Raw genomic sequence first — 18083 nt, 5'->3', positions numbered from 1 at the left:
GACATTCGCTCACTGCCGTGTCTCATTTCCTGTCCCCAAGACCGCAACAGCTTCTATACAAGTCAAGTAAGTTCACTGAAGTCCCAGGGACAGGAAGTGAGGGAAAATATCGCCGGCGAGGACACAGAGAGCAAGAAAAATGACTAGTGATGAGCAGAAATTTTCGCATAATCATAATTTCGCATAGTAATTCACAATTCCGATGTGAAATTTCAAGAAAAATCGTAATGACTGTAATTTCATTCGTAAACGTAATCAGGAACCATAATTCCACAATTTCACGTAATTTCGTGCCGACTGTAGTGGTAAATAGAAAAGCCGTCACCTACCGTATGCTATCGTCACCAATTTGTGAGGTATGTTGCAAAGAAGGGTGAAAACATGACAAACAAATACTTTTTCAAAAAGGCCTGGTCGATTTTAAAAATGCAAAGGAAAAATGTTCTTTAAACTGTAAATTGTCTGAGTTTAAAAACTGTTTTTCGTTTTGATTTTCTCTTGTTCCCACTATTTAACATACAACAATTTTAGCAACAAAAGCACATAGCTTTGCTATTGACCGCTAAAGTCGGCAAGAAATGACACGAAAATTACACAGAAATTATTAATGGAATATGTAAAATCAATTGAATGTCCAATTCGTAATTACACATGGCTGCAATCATAATTAACAGCTGTTAAAGAGACACTGAAGCGAAAAAAAAAATGATGATATTATGATTTGTATGTGTAGCACAGCTAAGAAATAAAACATTAAGTTCAGATTCATCAGTCTAATTGTTTCCAGTACAGGAAGAGTTAAGAAACTCCAGTTGTTATCTCTATGCAAAAAAGCCATTAAGCTCTGGAGAGGGCTGTCTTCTGACTTTTATTATCTCAACTGTTAGGGCCCGTTTCCACTAGAGCGAATCCGCATGCGTTGTCTGCATGCGGATTCGCATAACCATTACAAGTGGATGAGACTGTTTCCACTTGTCAGTTTTTTGGTGCGTTTTTCTGTGCAGGATTTTTCTGCACGGTAGGGCCTGCAGAATTCGCCTGCGTGTGGAATGCAGGCGATTCGCAGGCAATGTATTTAATAGGGGAAATCGCACATGCGTTTTTTGCCGCGATTTCGCGTGCGAATTCGCACTAAAACTAATGTACAATGAGCCAGGCAGTGACATGGTTAAAATCGCTGATAGCCTGCCTATGCGAAATCGCATGCGAAATCGCGGCAAAAATCGCATGCGGAATCGCATCCGCATGCGATTTTGTCAGCGGTGAAATCCCAGCGATTCGCACCGCACTAGTGGAAACGGGCCCTTAGTGAACTGTTTTCTTTTTTTCTGCCAGAGGAGAGGTCATTAGTTCACAGACTGCTCTGAAAGAATCATTTTGAATGCTGAGTGTTGTGTAATCTGCACATATTAGAGAATGATGCAATGTTAGAAAACACACTATATACCTGAAAATAAAAATATGAGAATATTTTCTTTGCTGCTAATCTTCTAGTAATTATTCATAGTACACAACCAATTAATTATATCATATATTTTTTTTCGCTTCAGTGTCTCTTTAATCACTAAATATAAAAAAAAAAAATAATAAACATCACTAAAAATTAAACTATTTGGAACTATTTTTTCTTCCAGATGCGGGGCTGTTAATAGATAGATAGATAAAACAGAAGCACGAACAATATGTTTTCTTTGTTTCTTTTTGTTTTTATTTATACATTTATATAGAAAAAACATCACAAGACATATACAGAAACACATAACGATCACATTTAAACTGTACAAGTCATTTTACGTAAAAGTTCTGTCTCTTGATCATCTATTTACATTGGTTCTTCATATACAATTGCAGGATACAGGACTCAGAGGCCCACAGCCCCTCCCCCTGGCGTTCACCGCGGCGGGGAGCGGAAGGGGCGTGGCATCGAGTCTGGCAGTGACCGAGCTCAACATTGCAGCAGTATTAAAAACAAAAACAACATATTTTACAATTTCGCAAGTTTCTTTTGAACAGCAGATCCATCATATTTTACAGTAAAGAGGCGATGCGTTTCTGAGTGGATTTCATGGCCGATCGCCTCAGGTACCTTTTAAAACACATTTGAACTGAGAGGGATAGGGAAGCTGCCATATTTTTTTTTTAAAACAATACAGATTGCCTGGCTGTCCTGCTGATCCTCTGCCTCTCATACTTTAACCCATAGATCCTGAACAAGCATGCAGATCACGTGACTGAATCGTGAGTGGTTTAACCGCATGCTTGTTCCAGGTGTGTGATACAGACACTACTGCAGCCAGAGATCAGCAGGATGCCAGGCAACTGGTATTGTTTAAAAAGAAATACCGGTAAATATGGCAGCCTCCGTATTCTTCTCACATCAGGTGTCCTTTAATTACCGGTCTGTCTAGTGATTACATTGTATACACCTTTAATCAGTGGCGTAGCAATAGGGGTACATAGATAGCGAACACATCGGGGCCCTTGGGCCAGAGGGCCTCCCCCCCTCAACCGCAGTATTAGCTCCCTTTTGGTCCTGTGCTCATAATAATCACTTCTATCGATACTTTGATTAGTAGTAATCCTTAAAGGGATACTGTAGGGGGGTCGGGGGAAAATGAGTTGAACTTACCCGGGGCTTCTAATGGTCCCCCGCAGACATCCTGCGCCCGTGCAACCACTCCCCAATGCTCCGGCCCCGCCTCCGGTTCACTTCTGGAATTTCAGAGTTGAAAGTCTGAAAACCACTGCGCCTGCGTTGCCGTGTCCTCACTTCCCCTGATGTCACCAGGAGCGCACGGCGCAGGCACAGACCATACTGGGCCTGCGGACTATGCTCCTGGTGACATCAGCAGGAGCGAGGACACAACAATGCAGGCGCAGTGGTTGTCAGACTTTAAAGTCTGAAATTCCAGAAGTGAACCGGAGCACTGGTGAGTGGCTGCGCGGGCACATGATATCTGCGGGGGACCATTAGAAGCCCCGGGTAACTTCAACTCATTTTCCCCCGACCCCCCTACAGTATCCCTTTAACAAGCTGTTTCCCATCCCCTTCTTGCACCTCTGACACTGTAGTTGCCATTGGCAGGTTTTGGTGCGCCGTATAAATTGTTATGTAAAGAGTGCTAGAAGGGGCCCAATGTAAAACTTGACCGGGGCCCATAGCTCCTTAGCTACGACACTGCCTTTAATTCTATCAAAAAGTTATACCTCAAACATGTGAGAAATGGCTACCTTATTTCAAGAAATTCATTTTTGTTTAAACATTGATAATGGATCTGCTTTACAAATATGGAAATAAAATTTTGGTTTTGAAAAAAAAAAAAAAAAATAGTGCATTTTATAATGTAAAAAAAAATAATGTAAAAACATGAGTAAGAAAAAAACAAGAAAATAAATAAAAAGAAATTTAAATGTATATTAAAAAAATTAATCTCTTTGAGATTTTACTCTGTAGCATAAAACCGAAGCCAGCCAAGGACCAATAGTTTGGGAGGGCCAATAGGGTGCTGAGAATTCTGACAATAAATGCAAATGCTATGCAGCCGGAAAGTGAGCAAATCAGAATCATGAGGCAAGGCATCTGAATGACTCGCATTATATCTGCATGCAACGCATCGTTATCAGCAGCTGAATGACCATCCCAACTATTGAACAGGGTATTATGGCCCGTACTCACGGGCTGCAGAAGTGGCCTGTCGCCAGCACACGTGAGCGTGCTAGCGACAGGCCGGCGAACAGCTTCTCTCCACGCGCGGAAGAGGGACCAGCGGCGAGACGGAAGCTGTCGCCGACGTTCCTCCTCCCCCCGCCGGAAGCTCCATTTACCTCTATGGAGGTTGCTGTCGCTAGTCCGCGTACTCACGCGGACTAGCGACAGTTGCGGGGGAGGTGCGGCGGCGACTGTCGCCATGCGTTTGAAACTTTCAATCGCTTGGCGACATGAGCGACGGGCGACAGTTCGGGGTGCGCGCGCGTGCGACGGCCCATACTCACGGGCGACCTGTCGCCGCAACACGCGCGCGCCGCGTGTTGCGGCGACAAAAGTCCCTCGTGAGTATGGGCCATAAGTTTCATCACTTGGTTCGGGTTTTATTACTGCACAAAGCTGCTATCCAGTTCCCCGACTTCCCATCCAGAGAGCTACACCTAGTAGAACAATATGCAAATCAATGCTGTCACAGGAGTGTCAAGACAAAGTCCCCCAGATGAAGTCAGAGGTTCCTCCTTTTTGAGCCTCCCTATTGGCCTGTCTGTATTGCGATTGGTTTCAAGGAAGCACACGTCATTTGTTTCATAGATCCTTGATATGTATTTTAACAATTGTGCACAGCAAGTGACTTTGGCTTACTTCTGTGCCCCCGACGAAGTGGTCTGTGAAATGCGAAACTTGTATCAGGCCGTCCCTTCTCTCAATAAACCTGAAGTATCTGGGATTTCAAGCAAACCTGTTCTCATGTCCTCTACCGCACCGCCGCCCGCAGGCCAGGACCCTTTTCCAGTTTTCATACATGCTACCCTTTGTGTACAAGCACACTCGTACTGAGCATGCGCGAATGCAGGTCAACCGTGCTCATACACAAGTGGGGGCATCACCACAAGAACATACTATACAAGCTCCTGTTTGATATGTCCAGAGGATCCCTGCATGGCAATGGTGGGGTTGAGGAGGATTAGAAGCCTTTGGACAATCCAGAGGCTTAGTTCCCTCTACTTAGATGAGTATCTACGTTTTGAGGTCAGGGGGGATAGAACAGGTTCACTTCAACGCGTTAATAGTATTCCAGTTTTTTTAAATTGGCACTTATTACTTGTTTTGAGTTGTTCTTTGCTTGTATTTTACTGACTGTTGCTCACCTGATTCTCACTTTCGATTGCCTTATTACATCTAATTCGGTCTCTGGAAACAAAACACGCGTTTAAGTATATTGTGTTCACTGCAGGTCAACTCAACTCTTATTAGGTGGCTTTCCTCTGTTTCTATGTCTTGGATCACTTCAAGTCCACTCTGAGCAGTTACACCACTGACCCTATTCTTCTGGTCATTGGCATCTATGTTTGGACCATACCATTGAGGGAAAACAAACCCTAAAAGAGGCAGGCCATACCACTCTTGTCTGGTTTTATATTATGGAACAGGAAAAGGACTTTCACTGGTAGAAGACCAGTTAGATAAGTGGGAGATGATAGAATGAAGAGTGATCTGTTTATTTAGAGTTAAAGGTAGACGTCCCAATGAGAACAAGAGATGTTCTGATGACGGGATAAGATTTTGGTGCTAAAAGAATATTCCCACTACTGACATAGAAACTCCAGTTTAAAGCAGTGGGTTATAATATTGCTGAGTACCCCACTTGTTCTCTTCTATAATAACGATTCTGAAATCTCCCAGAATGCCCTGCAAAATGGAGATTTTTACAGGTAACCGACTCATTTTTCCCTTTTAGCGTTCATTTAATACTGGTTTATTCCCAAAACTGAGTGCTACATGGATGCTGGACTCTTCAACACCCTAAATATCTTCAGTGTTCATCATAAGCTGCCGTTATGTTCTTCGAGTAGATACATGCTATTCCACCATCTTGGAGGTGGACACACATGTTGATATAAGCAATTAAAGTACTCCCTAAGAAATCAAGGGAATATTCAAACTGGCTCAGTTCTCTCTAGAGTCTCTTTAGGAGTGCAAATCATGAGAAGGAAAGGAATTGGTCCAGTAGAAGACTCCAGAGAAAAAAATAATCAGGGTTATGGTAGTCTTCTGGCTTGATTTAAGTCCATAACATGATCTGTAAGCTATTTTTACGATGATTTGAATATGTGTTCACTGCAGAAACCTGAATCGAAATCTAGCACGATTTTGAAGAGTTCCTTCTTAAACAGCCCAAGATCATAACTGGACTTTTGTTCCAGGATGTAGAAGAGTGGAGATTCATAGCGAGCTGTACGTTAGCTGGCAGATATCTTGGCCTTGAGAAAAGCTGTGATGCCCTCAAGCTTATGGCCAACTGACAGTCCAACCACAATATTTTAGACCATTCCCTTTCCATTTAGATGCATAAGCATCCTCCGATGATGTCCCAAAAATATAACCTCACTCTAGTGCTATCTCACATGGGTTTTCAGAGTTCGCCATGGCCGCTTCATATATCCTCTTAAAATCCTTGTACCGTGGGGCACAACCTAGCCAGGCATCGCCGAAGTGGACCCAACCCATAAACAGGAAGCTGCCTGGTCCTGATCGGACCCCGCAACTGAGAGGAGTCTTAATATTTCCAAGTGACTTTACGGAGTGTCCTAGGGGCTTAAACAGAGTGAACTTCTGGCGGTAGACTCTTGTGGCGCTGACTGCAATCACGGATTCTTGCATCTCCACATCGTTTTTCACCGTTCTGATGTTGCCACGGATGACTGTGGAGAAAAACAAAGGCAGGTGAGCACATTTATACCAAGACTTAGATGTTTTCAGCAAGTGGCAACTGATGTTTCAAGCCAGCACTTTATAAGGAAATTATTTTATCACTTCCAGATCTACCAACTAACAGAATGGCACCCATCCAATCTGTACTGAACTCGGCTGCTCATTTAATTCATCTTTCTTCTTGCTCTTCCTCTGCTGCTCCTCTCTGCCAAGCTCTTCATTGGCTGCCAATTAATCTGAAGATCCATTTATAATTCTTAACCCTAAGCTCTCCTCAGTCTCTGTCCCCAGTACTTCTCACTAGTTTCCAGATACCAACCCAACCACCATCTTAGATATGCACAAAACCTTCTTCTGTCCTCCTCTAGAATCACCTCCTCGCATTCAAGTATACAAGATTTCTCATGGGCCTCATCATTTCTCTGGATACTTCTTCCAAAACACATCTGTCACTCTCCAACCTTTGAAATCTTTAAGTGCTACCTCAAAACTCAGTTTTTCTGGCAAGCATATGCTGTAACTTACACCATTCCCCCTTCAGCCTCTGGCTCAGTTGTACTCGTTAATAGATACCGTAACCTGAAAACACCAACACACTGCCTCTAGGCATACATATATGTGAAACTCGAAAAATTAGAATATGGTGCAAAAGTAAATTTTTGCAGTAATTTAACTTTGACGGTGAAACCAATATATAAAATAATCTCATTACATGCAAAGCGAGATATTTCAAGCCTTTATTTGTTATAATTTTGATTGCTATGGCTTAATACAGAATATTGAACAGACAATGTTCAATATTCTAGGCTCAAAGTGTCAGACTGTAACCAGTGAATTAATCCAAAACACCTGAAAAGGGTTCCTATTTCATATATTAGTTTCGCCTTTTAAGTTAAATTACTCAAATAAATGGACTTTCGCAAGATATTCAAATTTTTGGAGATTTACCTGTATTTTATACTCCGCCACCTCTTGTTTCCTGCCCTATTCCTTTAGATTGTAAGCTCACAGGGGCAGGACTCTCTCACCCTTTTGTGTCTTGGAATTTGTTAAACATTTTATACTATGTACCAGTGTCTATATTTAGTGTATATCATTGTCTGTATTATTATTCCCCATGTTTGTTTCTTACTCTGTACATTGCCACAGAATATGTTGTCGCTTTATTATAAATCAATAGTAATAACCATTCAGAAAGTAATAATAGTAATACAACCATTGAGTACAACCAATAGGAAAACATAAACGTTTTCACAGACCCATTCTTCTCTTCATGATATTTTATATATAAGTTAGACCTAAGGCCTACTGAACAGGCTTAAGCCTTCCCAGTAGGCCGCATCGCCAAGGCAACAGAGTCTCAGCAGACACCCATATCTCTGCAGACAAGCTCTCTTCACTCTTTATGAGGATTCAGCAGGGGGCAAAGAAGGCTTAGGTAAAAGCTGAGAAGAATATAGGCAATAGGGGGATGGGGTTGGACTGAACGCTTGGCTGGATTATTATTGCATTCCAAGGAGTCGAGCCAAGCCCATGCTAAGAGGACGATGTATGTTACTACTGATGCCGAAGGGGGTTTGACATAAACGTCTGCACTTACGCTTAAGTGGTCAACAGTCAAGACTGAGATTAGAAAATGAGATAATGACCTAAAAACTGGTATTTACAGGTCTTCAGGCACACACTTTAACTTCACCTCTGGCCAGTCTACAAAACTTATTTTTAAAAATTCCTGAAGCAGGTGACAACAAAGAGTTGAAAGCATGAGGGACGTTTGTGAAGGCTCTTTGTTCCTGTCAGGTGTTGTGTCCAAGTCTTGCAGCATATTTCTTTGCTCCACAATAACAGTCTGTCTGAAAGAAATTATAACGACAGACTCTGTTCTGGGGGAAAGTTTACGTAAACCTGTCATGAAAAAAAGAGCCCCTGGGGGTACCTACCTCGGGAGGAGGAAGTCTCTGGATCCTAAAGAGGTTTCCCCCGTCCTCCTCTGTCCTCTCGATCCTGCGCTGGCACCCCTGAACTGCCCAGGACCATAACAAGCTTGTGACACACTTCTTGCAGGCGCAATAGCGGTTTCCCGATGGGCTCCGTTGGAAATAGCCCGATCAGATCCACTCTGCTGTGCAAGCGCAGACAATTTGCGCCTGCACAGTAGCGCGGACCCGATCGGGCTCAGCTATCTCCACCAGAGCCCGAATGAAAGCGGCTACTGCACCGGCACCAGGCTCACGCAGGATTGTTATGGTCCGGGAGTCAGGTGACCAATACACATGTGATTTTCAGGGGCTGCCAGCGCTGGAATGGGGATACTGAGAAGGTTAAGGGAAGCCTCATTAGGATCCAGGGGCTTCCCCCACCTGAGGTAATTACCCCCCAGGGGCAGTTTTTTCTTTACAGGTATTCTTTAATGCTCACTGAGACTCTGAAATGAATCAGAAGGACAGCTGAGCAGGCAATAGAAACTTGGAGGGGAAAGGGGTGGGATATTGGACCCAGAAATCAAATAGCTGGTTGGTAAGCCCTTTTTGGCTTTGAAAGGTCAAGACTCAGCCTTCTATTGTTTCTTTGTTATGTAAACTATAGCATAAACCATTTGTGTTAGTTATTTTTTGTGCGTGTGTAAATATAAGGCAGGGTTTCCACTTGTCATTGCGAAAAATGAAACGATTTTCACATGCTTTGTTTTGCTTTAAAATTTGCAGATTTTCATGCACTTTTTTTTTAATTGCAGCTAATAAAAAAATCAAAGGGAATTTGCATGCTATATGAAAATTTATGGTAGAAAATGTAAAAGTTTTTCCCACATGTGAAAACTTGAAGGCATTTTCACGAATTTTAGCAGAAGTGCAATTCTCCATTAGATGGATTAAATGCATTTTTGGACATTTGCAATTCGCATGCAGGGCCGAGACAGAGGCGAGAAAGGCTCCAGCCTCAGGGCGCAGTGTAGGAGGGGGCACAGGGCTGAGGCAGAGGCTAGATAGGCTCCAGCCTCGGGGCGCAGTGTAGGAGGGGGCGCACAACTCACTCAGCTATCGTTCCCCATATTGTGTGTGAAGCAGAGAGAAATAAGAAAAGGGATTACATGGCAGTGACTGCAAGCCAGATAACTAGATGTTGGGTCGGGATTGGTGGACCTGGGGCCCCTCATAGTCTAATAGCAATCAGTGTGTGACGGCTGGGGTGGGAAGGATGGGGAGGCCTCTTAGTGTAATAGCAATCAGTGTGTGACGGCTGGGGTGTGAGGGATGGAGGAGGGGCCTCTTAGTGTAATAGCAATCAGTGTGTGACAGCTGGGGTGGGAGGGAGGGGCCTCTTAGTCTAATAGCAATCAGTGTGTGACGGCTGGGGTGGGAGGGATGGGGGAGGGGCCTCTTAGTGTAATAGCAATCAGTGTGTGACGGCTGGGGTTGCAGGGATGGAGGGGCCTCTTAGTGTAATAGCAATCAGTGTGTGACGGCTGGGGTGGCAGGGATGAAGGATGGGTCTCTTAGTGTAATAGCAATCAGTGTGTGACGGCTGGGGTGGGAGGGAGGGGCCTCTTAGTGTAGTAGCAATCAGTGTGTGACGGCTGGGGTGGGAGGGATGGAGGGGCCTCTTAGTGTAATAGCAATCAGTGTGTGACGGCTGGGGTGGGATGGATGGGGAGGGGCCTTTTAGTGTAATAGCAATCAGTGTGTGATGGCTGGGGTGGGAGGGATGAGGGAGGGGCCTCTTAGTGTAATAGCAATCAGTGTGTGACGGCTGGGGTGGGAGGGATGGGGAGGGGCCTTTTAGTGTAATAGCAATCAGTGTGTGACAGCTGGGGTGGGAGGGATGGGGGAGGGGCCTCTTAGTGTAATAGCAATCAGTGTGTGACGGCAGGGGTGGGAGGGATGGAGGGGCCTCTTAGTCTAATAGCAATCAGTGTGTGACGGCTGGGGTGGGAGGGATGGAGGAGGGGCCTCTTAGTGTAATAGCAATCAGTGTGTGACGGCTGGGGTGGGAGGGATGGGGAGGGGCCTCTTAGTGTAATAGCAATCAGTGTGTGACGGCTGGGGTGGCAGGGATGGAGGGGCGCACTCTGCTGGGGTGGGATGGATGGAGGGGCGCACTCTGGTGTCCGGAGGACCTCGTCCCCAGCTCTGTTCGCATGCAATTTTTAATGTCTGAACCTGGCCTGATGCAAAAAGAATATATGTACATATTTGATCTACCCACTCGTGTTTATATCTTCCTCAGGACAGGGCCACAGACTTGAATGCTGACTTAAAAGCAAACCTGAAGTGAAAATAAACTTATGATATAATGAATCGTATGTGTAGTATAGCTAAGGAAAAAAAAGCACATTAGTAGCAAAGAAAAGAGTCTCATATTGATCTCCAGTACAGGAAGAGTTAAAGAGAACCTGTACTGAGTAAAATTATTTAAAATAAACACATGAGGTATCTTTAAATGAACATTACATAGTTAGCTTACCATCAGTTCCTCACAGAAGCTCACCATTTTCATCTTACAGTGATCCCTTCCAGTTCTGACAACATTTTGTCAGAACTGAAATATAGCAGTTGCTGCCAGTTATATATCAGTTACTGTCAGTTACAGCTGAGAGGAGAACTGATGTGTCCATGTTTCCCTATGGCTCAAGTGGGCGATGTTACAGTTTAACAGTGTGCTGACCAGGAAGCTGTTATGGTGTAATGGCCATTTTCAAATTGGAGGACGGAGAATTCCATTGATCACAGTGGACAAACAGGACGCAGGAGAGGAAAAATAGATTGAGTAGTAGACTATGCAGGAGGTAAGTATGACTTGTGTATGTTTATTTTGACTTTTAATTTTCAATTCAGGTTTTCTTTAAGAAATATCAGTTATCTATGCAAAAGAACTTGGGTTTTCTGAAGCCCTTAAACAGCCAAGAAACATTAAGCTTGAGATAAGGTTTTACTGCAGAGAAGATCAAGGGGTCATTAGCTCTTCTCTGTTTTATAGTTTAAAATACAGAATGTGGTTTGTAAACTGCAAATATGACTGAATGATGCAATGTTATAAAAAAAAGCTATATAACTGAAAATAAAAATAAGAGACTCTTTTCTTTGCTACTAATGTTTTATTCCTTATCCGTATCACACATACAATTTAAAAAAGGAGTAATATTTACAAAGTATTTTTTAGTGACATGTTTATTTTTAAGGAATCTTGAAGTGAAAAGATCAGGAAAGCTGCTTCTGCTCTTGGTCTGGCTAAAGGCGGACGTACATCTGGCGATTTTGCAGCCGATCGGCCACCTGATTCGAAAATTATTATCGAATTGAATGAAAGTTGTGCCGCAATAAGCATGCGCGATTGACAGATCCATCGGTTTTGAAATTGGTCAAATGTATTGATCGGACATACTGGGAAATCTCAGGCCGATGTAATCGATGGCGGTAATACCATGTGATATATCGCGACTGATAAACATGCCAGAACCCCCCGCTGCTGTCCCCCAAAATGTTATATGTTCCCCTCAAGTGCCCAGGCCAGGGGCGTCGCTAGCCCCAAAGATCGGTGGCACGTGCCCCGAATCTATTCTAGGGTGCCCTGGATGTCCCCCAGGCAGAGTCACACAGAGGCGCATGGCATAGTACCAGACCTGTTTTTGTAGCTCCATCTTATTGCCTGAGGAAGCGGGTCACTCCCGCGAAACGCGTTGTATTTTACTGGAGCATGCAAATAAATTGTTTTGCTGAAAATTGATCGTCATTTTCTTGTGGTGCAGCAGAAGCATGCTGGGCCCATAAACCAGAGGTTGATGGATCGAAACCATCCTCTACTAGGTTTACTTTGTTTTTTACACCTTGCTTTACCACATGGGCCAATCGGCGGCCATAGCCTCTTAAAGAGAAAGTGTCATTAGGGCCTTGCTGTAACATAGATTGGAGTGTAACTATTTCAACTAATGTACCCTTCTTAAACTTGAAGATTGTATACAAATGTAAGCAGACTGCAGAGTGGCGCAGCGGAAGTGTGCTGGGCCCATAACCCAGAGGTTGATGGATTGAAACCAACCTCTGCTAGGCATGATTTCAATTTTGCACCTCGCTTTATCGCATGGGCAAAACGGTTTCCATAGCTCTGTAAGAGAAAGTGTAATAAGGGCCCTGCCGTAATATAGATATTACGGTAGCTAAGACTGCTCCTGGGCCTTTCTTGTAGTTGAAGAGATGAGTGAACTGTGACACCACACTTATGTGTCTTTAAAAAAAAACACGCTCCAAATGCTACATGTCCTGCGAATGCAATTACCCCTAATCGCAATCGCACTAATGGGTTCACTTGCTTTCATTGGCAAAGAGTTTTTGGGAATCCGATTGTAGACGATCCCAAAACGCTGCCAAAAATGCACCAATGGGTCCCAGCCCTTAGGTTCGGTCCACACTTGTGCGGATGTAGAACGGAAACGGAACGTGCATCTGTTCCGTGTCCACAGCGCCGTAGTGTCGCTGTCTCGCCGCCGCACCTCGTCCCACGCTCGGTCCCTTCAGCAGCCCGGGGTCCAGCAAAAGCATGGCTCTCCATAGGCTGCAACGGGCCAAGTCTCCCTAGCAACAGGGAGAATTCTCATTGGTCCAACATGAACCAATGAGAATTCTCCCTGTTGCTGAAGATTCCCATTGGTCTATTGCAGCCCAATGGAGAATCCCCATGCTTCTGTCGACCTCCGGGCTCTTCAGAATGGACCGGCGTTGTGGATTGAAAACAGGCAACGCGGGTGCGGCAACTAGCTTGGTGAGAGCGGACAGCGTACGTTCTCATAGGCTTGATTTGGGCACGTTTTTTAAAACTTCGCCAGAGTTTATTTGTTGAGCCACTGGTGGAGGTTGAAGAAATGTTAAATTGTAACTGTTGGGCATAAAATCAATTCTTTATTTGTATCTGGTAGACAAGTAATAAGGATGCTAACCAGGCAATCCAAAAGTTAAAATCCCTATTACTTTTCTTGTTGATAAATGATCATTCCCCAGTTTACCTGTCTCTTATTTGGTACACACAAAATTTGGTACACAAAGGAAGTTGCAGGGCATGCTGGGTTGTCCTTTTTTGCTTCTCTACTTCCCCCTCAGACTTTACTAATGCAGCCTGATTGGCTGAAGCCTCTTTCCCTCCTGTTTTCCCCTCCCACACCTCTGTTCCTCTCTGATTGGGTAATATTTCTCATGCTGAGACAATGCACGTTCTATAGTGGAGGGCGGGCTATGCATACACAATCAGGCAGAGGGAGAGTAAGGGAGGAAATGACATCAGGATTGTCTTCAAAATAGCCACAGTTGAAATGGGAAATGCTAAAAAGGATTTTCTCTTTTTGTACTGTAGAAAAATCACTGAAATCAAAATGTTGACAGTGCAATACATATGTTATTTAAGTAGAGCACGTATTTATCTACCTATATATGTGGGTTTTTTCTGAGATAGTATGGCTGGCAGCTCCTCTTTCAACATAATTTCTAATGTGGAGAAAAACACTTTACATATCAGTAGAATCAGCTTCTCATGCTTGTCCCAGGTGTAAGATTCAGAAACGACAGAAATCAGATCACCGCTATGACAATGATTTGGCCTCTGTTCCGCCTAGCACACACCAAGCAATTTCCTGCGAGATCGACAGGTAAGATTGATAGTTTCCAACATGTCTGATCTGCACCCAATCGAGAAAAGAATCGAGTTTCAGATCAGTACTGCACAAAATCCGTCCCATTCTCAATCGGGAGCAGATCGGATATGTCGGAAATTATCGATTCCATATGTTGACCTGACGGGAAATTGCATGCTGTGTACCAGGTATAAGGCCCCGTTCACATTACAAACGCGGATGGCCACGCATGCGGAACGCAACGCGTACGAACGCACGCCATCCGCGTTTGTGTGCGTTGCGTGGCTGATCCCATCACTGAAAAGTGAATGGGACAGCCACGCGTTTTTACAAAAAATGCGTGCAGCATGCGTTCCCGGACCGCACAGGTCCGGAACGCATGCAGTGTGAACATCAGACATTGCACTCTATGCAATGTCTAATGTCGTGCGTGTCGGCCACCTGCACGCGTTTCCAAAACGCGGCTGGAAATGCGTGCAGTGTGAACGGGGCCATTGAGAGTGAATAAAGATGACAATTATTACATTGCACAAAAATTTGTAAAAATGGGAAAATGGAGAATTACTCACCAAAGTCACTAGTGCAAACAGCCATGAGTATTTCTGTGTTGTCACATGGGCGGCAGGCTCCTGTGCGAAGAATAGGAGAAAACAAAGTTACAATACACTTTAACAAACAAGATCAGTACAAAAAGTACACTTAGGCTACTTTCCCATCAGGACGTTGCGTTTGATGCGACGATAAGGTCGCACAACGTGCCCCTAACGCAACACATTCTGCACTATAACTTGGACATTATAGTGCATTCTTTAGCCCTGCATTTGGTGCGCCGTTTTCGTCGCACAGTCATGGTACGAAAACGGCGCATGCATTACATATATATATATATATAAAAAAAATATATATTACTGAGCATGTGCAACACACATAACGCAGCAGATTCATTGCTAAATGCACAGCATGCAGCACTTTCTAATAACGCTACACGTTACACACAAACGCAACGTGTGCACTGTGAATGTCGCACAGACTTAGTATTGCTGTGCGTTAGTCTGCGTTATAAAATTTTGAAACGTGCGACTTTAAAGGGAACCTTAACTGTGGGCCCCCCAAAAAAATTCACTTACCTGGGGCTTTCCCAAGCCTCCTGCAGCTGTCCTGTGCCCACGCCGGTCCTTCGGTGCCCTCCGGTCTCCCTCCGCGGCTAAGTTTCATTTTCGGCCGACTGCCAGTCATCCTCCGGTAAAGCGTCCTCTTCTTCCGCATTCCCTGTCGTAAAGTTGCCGGAGGACGACTGGCAGTCGGCCGAAAACAAAACTTAGCCGCGGAGGGAGACCGGAGGGCACCGAAGGACCGACGTGGGCACAGGATGGCTGCAGGAGGCTTGGAAAAGCCCCAGGTAAGTGAATTTTTTTTTTGGGCCCACAGTTAAGGTTCCCTTTAACGTCCCAATGTGAAAGAGGCCTAAAGGTGGCCATACATGTAGCGATTATGGGCAGATTCCACCAAGAGACAGATCTCTCTCTGATCCAATCTGATAAGAGAGAGATCTGTCGGGCTGCCCATACGCCCCAGGCCGATTACCGATCAATTTCAGCATAATATCTCTTGGGAATCGTCCGAGTCCGCTGCTTCGTCGCTGTGTGTGTGTTATCCCAGGAATACACAATACGATTTTGCCGCTCGATTCTCCACTCGATTCTCTGATCTTCTGCTTGTTTTTTTTAAAATCTTTTTCCATTCACTTCTATGAGAAATCGAGCAGTAAAATGATGGAACGGGAGATCGGACATGTCGGAAATGATCTATCGACCCATCTATCTGCTGGAAAAACGCATGGTGTATTCCCAGCATAAGTGTGCGTTTATACATTTCCTGTCCTGGTGCCGCCCGTCTTCTTTCGCTCTTCTACTAGCCGCATACACGCTGCCGGCATGGCGCGTGTGACATCATGCGCTGGCAGGCTGTGTGCCGGCAGCCTGTATGGGGCTAATAGAAGAGCAGCGGAAGATGGACGGGCACCGCGACACAGGACAGGTAATGTATAAATGCACATTACAGCACATTTACACATTACACACACACGTGCACATGGCGGGAACAGTTCTGGGGACTTCGTCGCTCATTCAGATATCGCTGGCCGTTACTGCCGCGCCCCTGATCAAGCAAATCGGCCCTACATCTTGCAGCATGTCCGATCGATTAATGAGGCCAATTGCAGCCTGAAATTGGTTGCATTGTCGGTCAGACATGCACTTGGCAGCACCATTGTATGGCTACATGGCTTGATGAAGGGCGTCAAGCTGGAAACAGCAGGCTGTCGCCATGGCTATATTTATTATTTTGTTCACTGACTTAAAGAGACACTGAAGCGAAAAAAAAAATATGATATAATGAATTGGTTGTGTACTATGAACAATTACTAGAAGATTAGCAGCAAAGAAAATATTCTCATATTTTTATTTTCAAGTATATAGTGTTTTTTCTAACAGTGCATCATTCTCTAATATGTGCAGATTACACAACACTCAGCATTCAAAATGATTCTTTCAGAGCAGTCTGTGAAGTAATGACCTCTCCTCTGCCAGAGAAAAAGTAAATAGTTGAGATAATAAAAGTCAGATAACAGACTTTGAAAGTCTAGAGCTTAATGGCTTTTTTTGCATAGAGATAACAACTGGAGTTTCTTAACTCTTCCTGCACTGGAAACAATTAGACTGATGTATCTGATCTTAATGTTTTATTTCTTAGCTGTGCTACACATACAAATCATAATATCATCATTTTTTTTTCGCTTCAGTGTCTCTTTAATGTCATTTTAATGATGTTCGAATAAATGAGCATTGTTATACACATTTGGTAGTGCCAGCCTTATGAATCGATTAATAATAATCTATATATATAATAGAGTAAGTGCCTCAACCTTCGAGCAAGAAGAAGAAGTACTTTGCATGAGAAAATGTATGCGTGCTCAATCACCAAGTTTTAGGCTTCTTTTCCACGGACTGTTGAGCTGTGTGCTCAACAAGCAGTTACCAGGCAGCAGCAAGCAGTTACCAGGCAGCAGCAAGCAGTTACCAGGCAGCAGCAAGCAGTTACCAGGCAGCAGCAAGCAGTTACCAGGCAGCAGTGAGCAGATACCAGGCAGCAACAAGCTGTTACCAGGCAGTAGTGAGCAGTTGTAAGAGTTTGAGAGGCATGTTACTGCCTATCAACTGTCCGTGGAAAAGAGGCCTACCCTAGCAAGTCTGGCTTTGCAAATCTGGCCTAATTGGCTATTCATGAGGCAATGCTCATGCAAATATGCATTTGCTTTTGCATGCCAAACTATGCAGGGTCAAAAAACCAATACTGCAAAGCGGTCGCCCTGCTACATGCCAGTGATGAGCGAAAATGCAAAAATTTGTTTCGATAAATTTTTACCGAATTTTCGCCTAATTTCGTTTTGACAGGCAAATTTTCCATCTAATTTTTTCACGTTAATTTTCGCCTAAGGCCAGTCATTTTCGCATTACTTGCGTATGATTGCGGACATTTTCCACATAAGGGCATTAGCGCCCGCATTCAGAGAAGTTTCTTGCGCATTATTGCGGGCATTTTTCCGTATAAACGTTCGCATAGATTGAATTTCCATGCGGATTATTGTGGACATTTTTCCGCATAAGGGCATAAGCATCCGCATACAATGAATTTTCGATTCTGGTCGAAAACGCAAATATTTCTGAAGATTTTCGTGAAAATTCGCCAAAAAACGAAAACGGGATTTTCGAGGCGAAAATTCGCAAGCAATACTACTACATGCTACATTAGCACTATCCAGGAGCGCCACGGGGAGGATTCCCAATGCCCCCCTTTTATACAACCGGGGGGACCACAGGGTCCCAGGCTCTCTCACTGCCTGGGAACCACAGCGACACCCCGGAGGGGGAGGCTGGGTGGCGCAGGCGACCCCCTCCAAGCGTGGCCAGCGTCGGGGAGAGCCGTCCACACCCACCTCCCAATATTAAAAACAGGCACTTACCTTAACGTCCATTGCGTTCTGCTACATGC

The 18083-nt window shown here is 44.3% G+C and overlaps 1 protein-coding gene across 1 annotated transcript in view; it reads right to left on the bottom strand.

Moving 5' to 3' along the window:
* Window positions 1–3887: 3887 nt before the first annotated feature.
* METRN (meteorin, glial cell differentiation regulator) overlaps window positions 3888–18083 on the bottom strand; it is a 32851-nt gene continuing 18655 nt past the window's right edge. The window contains exons 3-4 of the mRNA XM_068246439.1: window positions 14603–14662; window positions 3888–6408 (exon numbers count right to left, since the gene is read on the bottom strand). Coding sequence (XP_068102540.1) covers window positions 6092–6408; window positions 14603–14662 — 377 coding nt within the window. The 3' untranslated portion in view covers window positions 3888–6091. The remainder of the gene's footprint in view (window positions 6409–14602; window positions 14663–18083) is intronic.

Source organism: Hyperolius riggenbachi, chromosome 7 (genome assembly GCF_040937935.1).
Source record: "Hyperolius riggenbachi isolate aHypRig1 chromosome 7, aHypRig1.pri, whole genome shotgun sequence".
NCBI classification, from domain to species: Eukaryota; Metazoa; Chordata; class Amphibia; order Anura; family Hyperoliidae; genus Hyperolius; species Hyperolius riggenbachi.
This window is presented reverse-complemented; position numbering and strand designations above follow the sequence as displayed.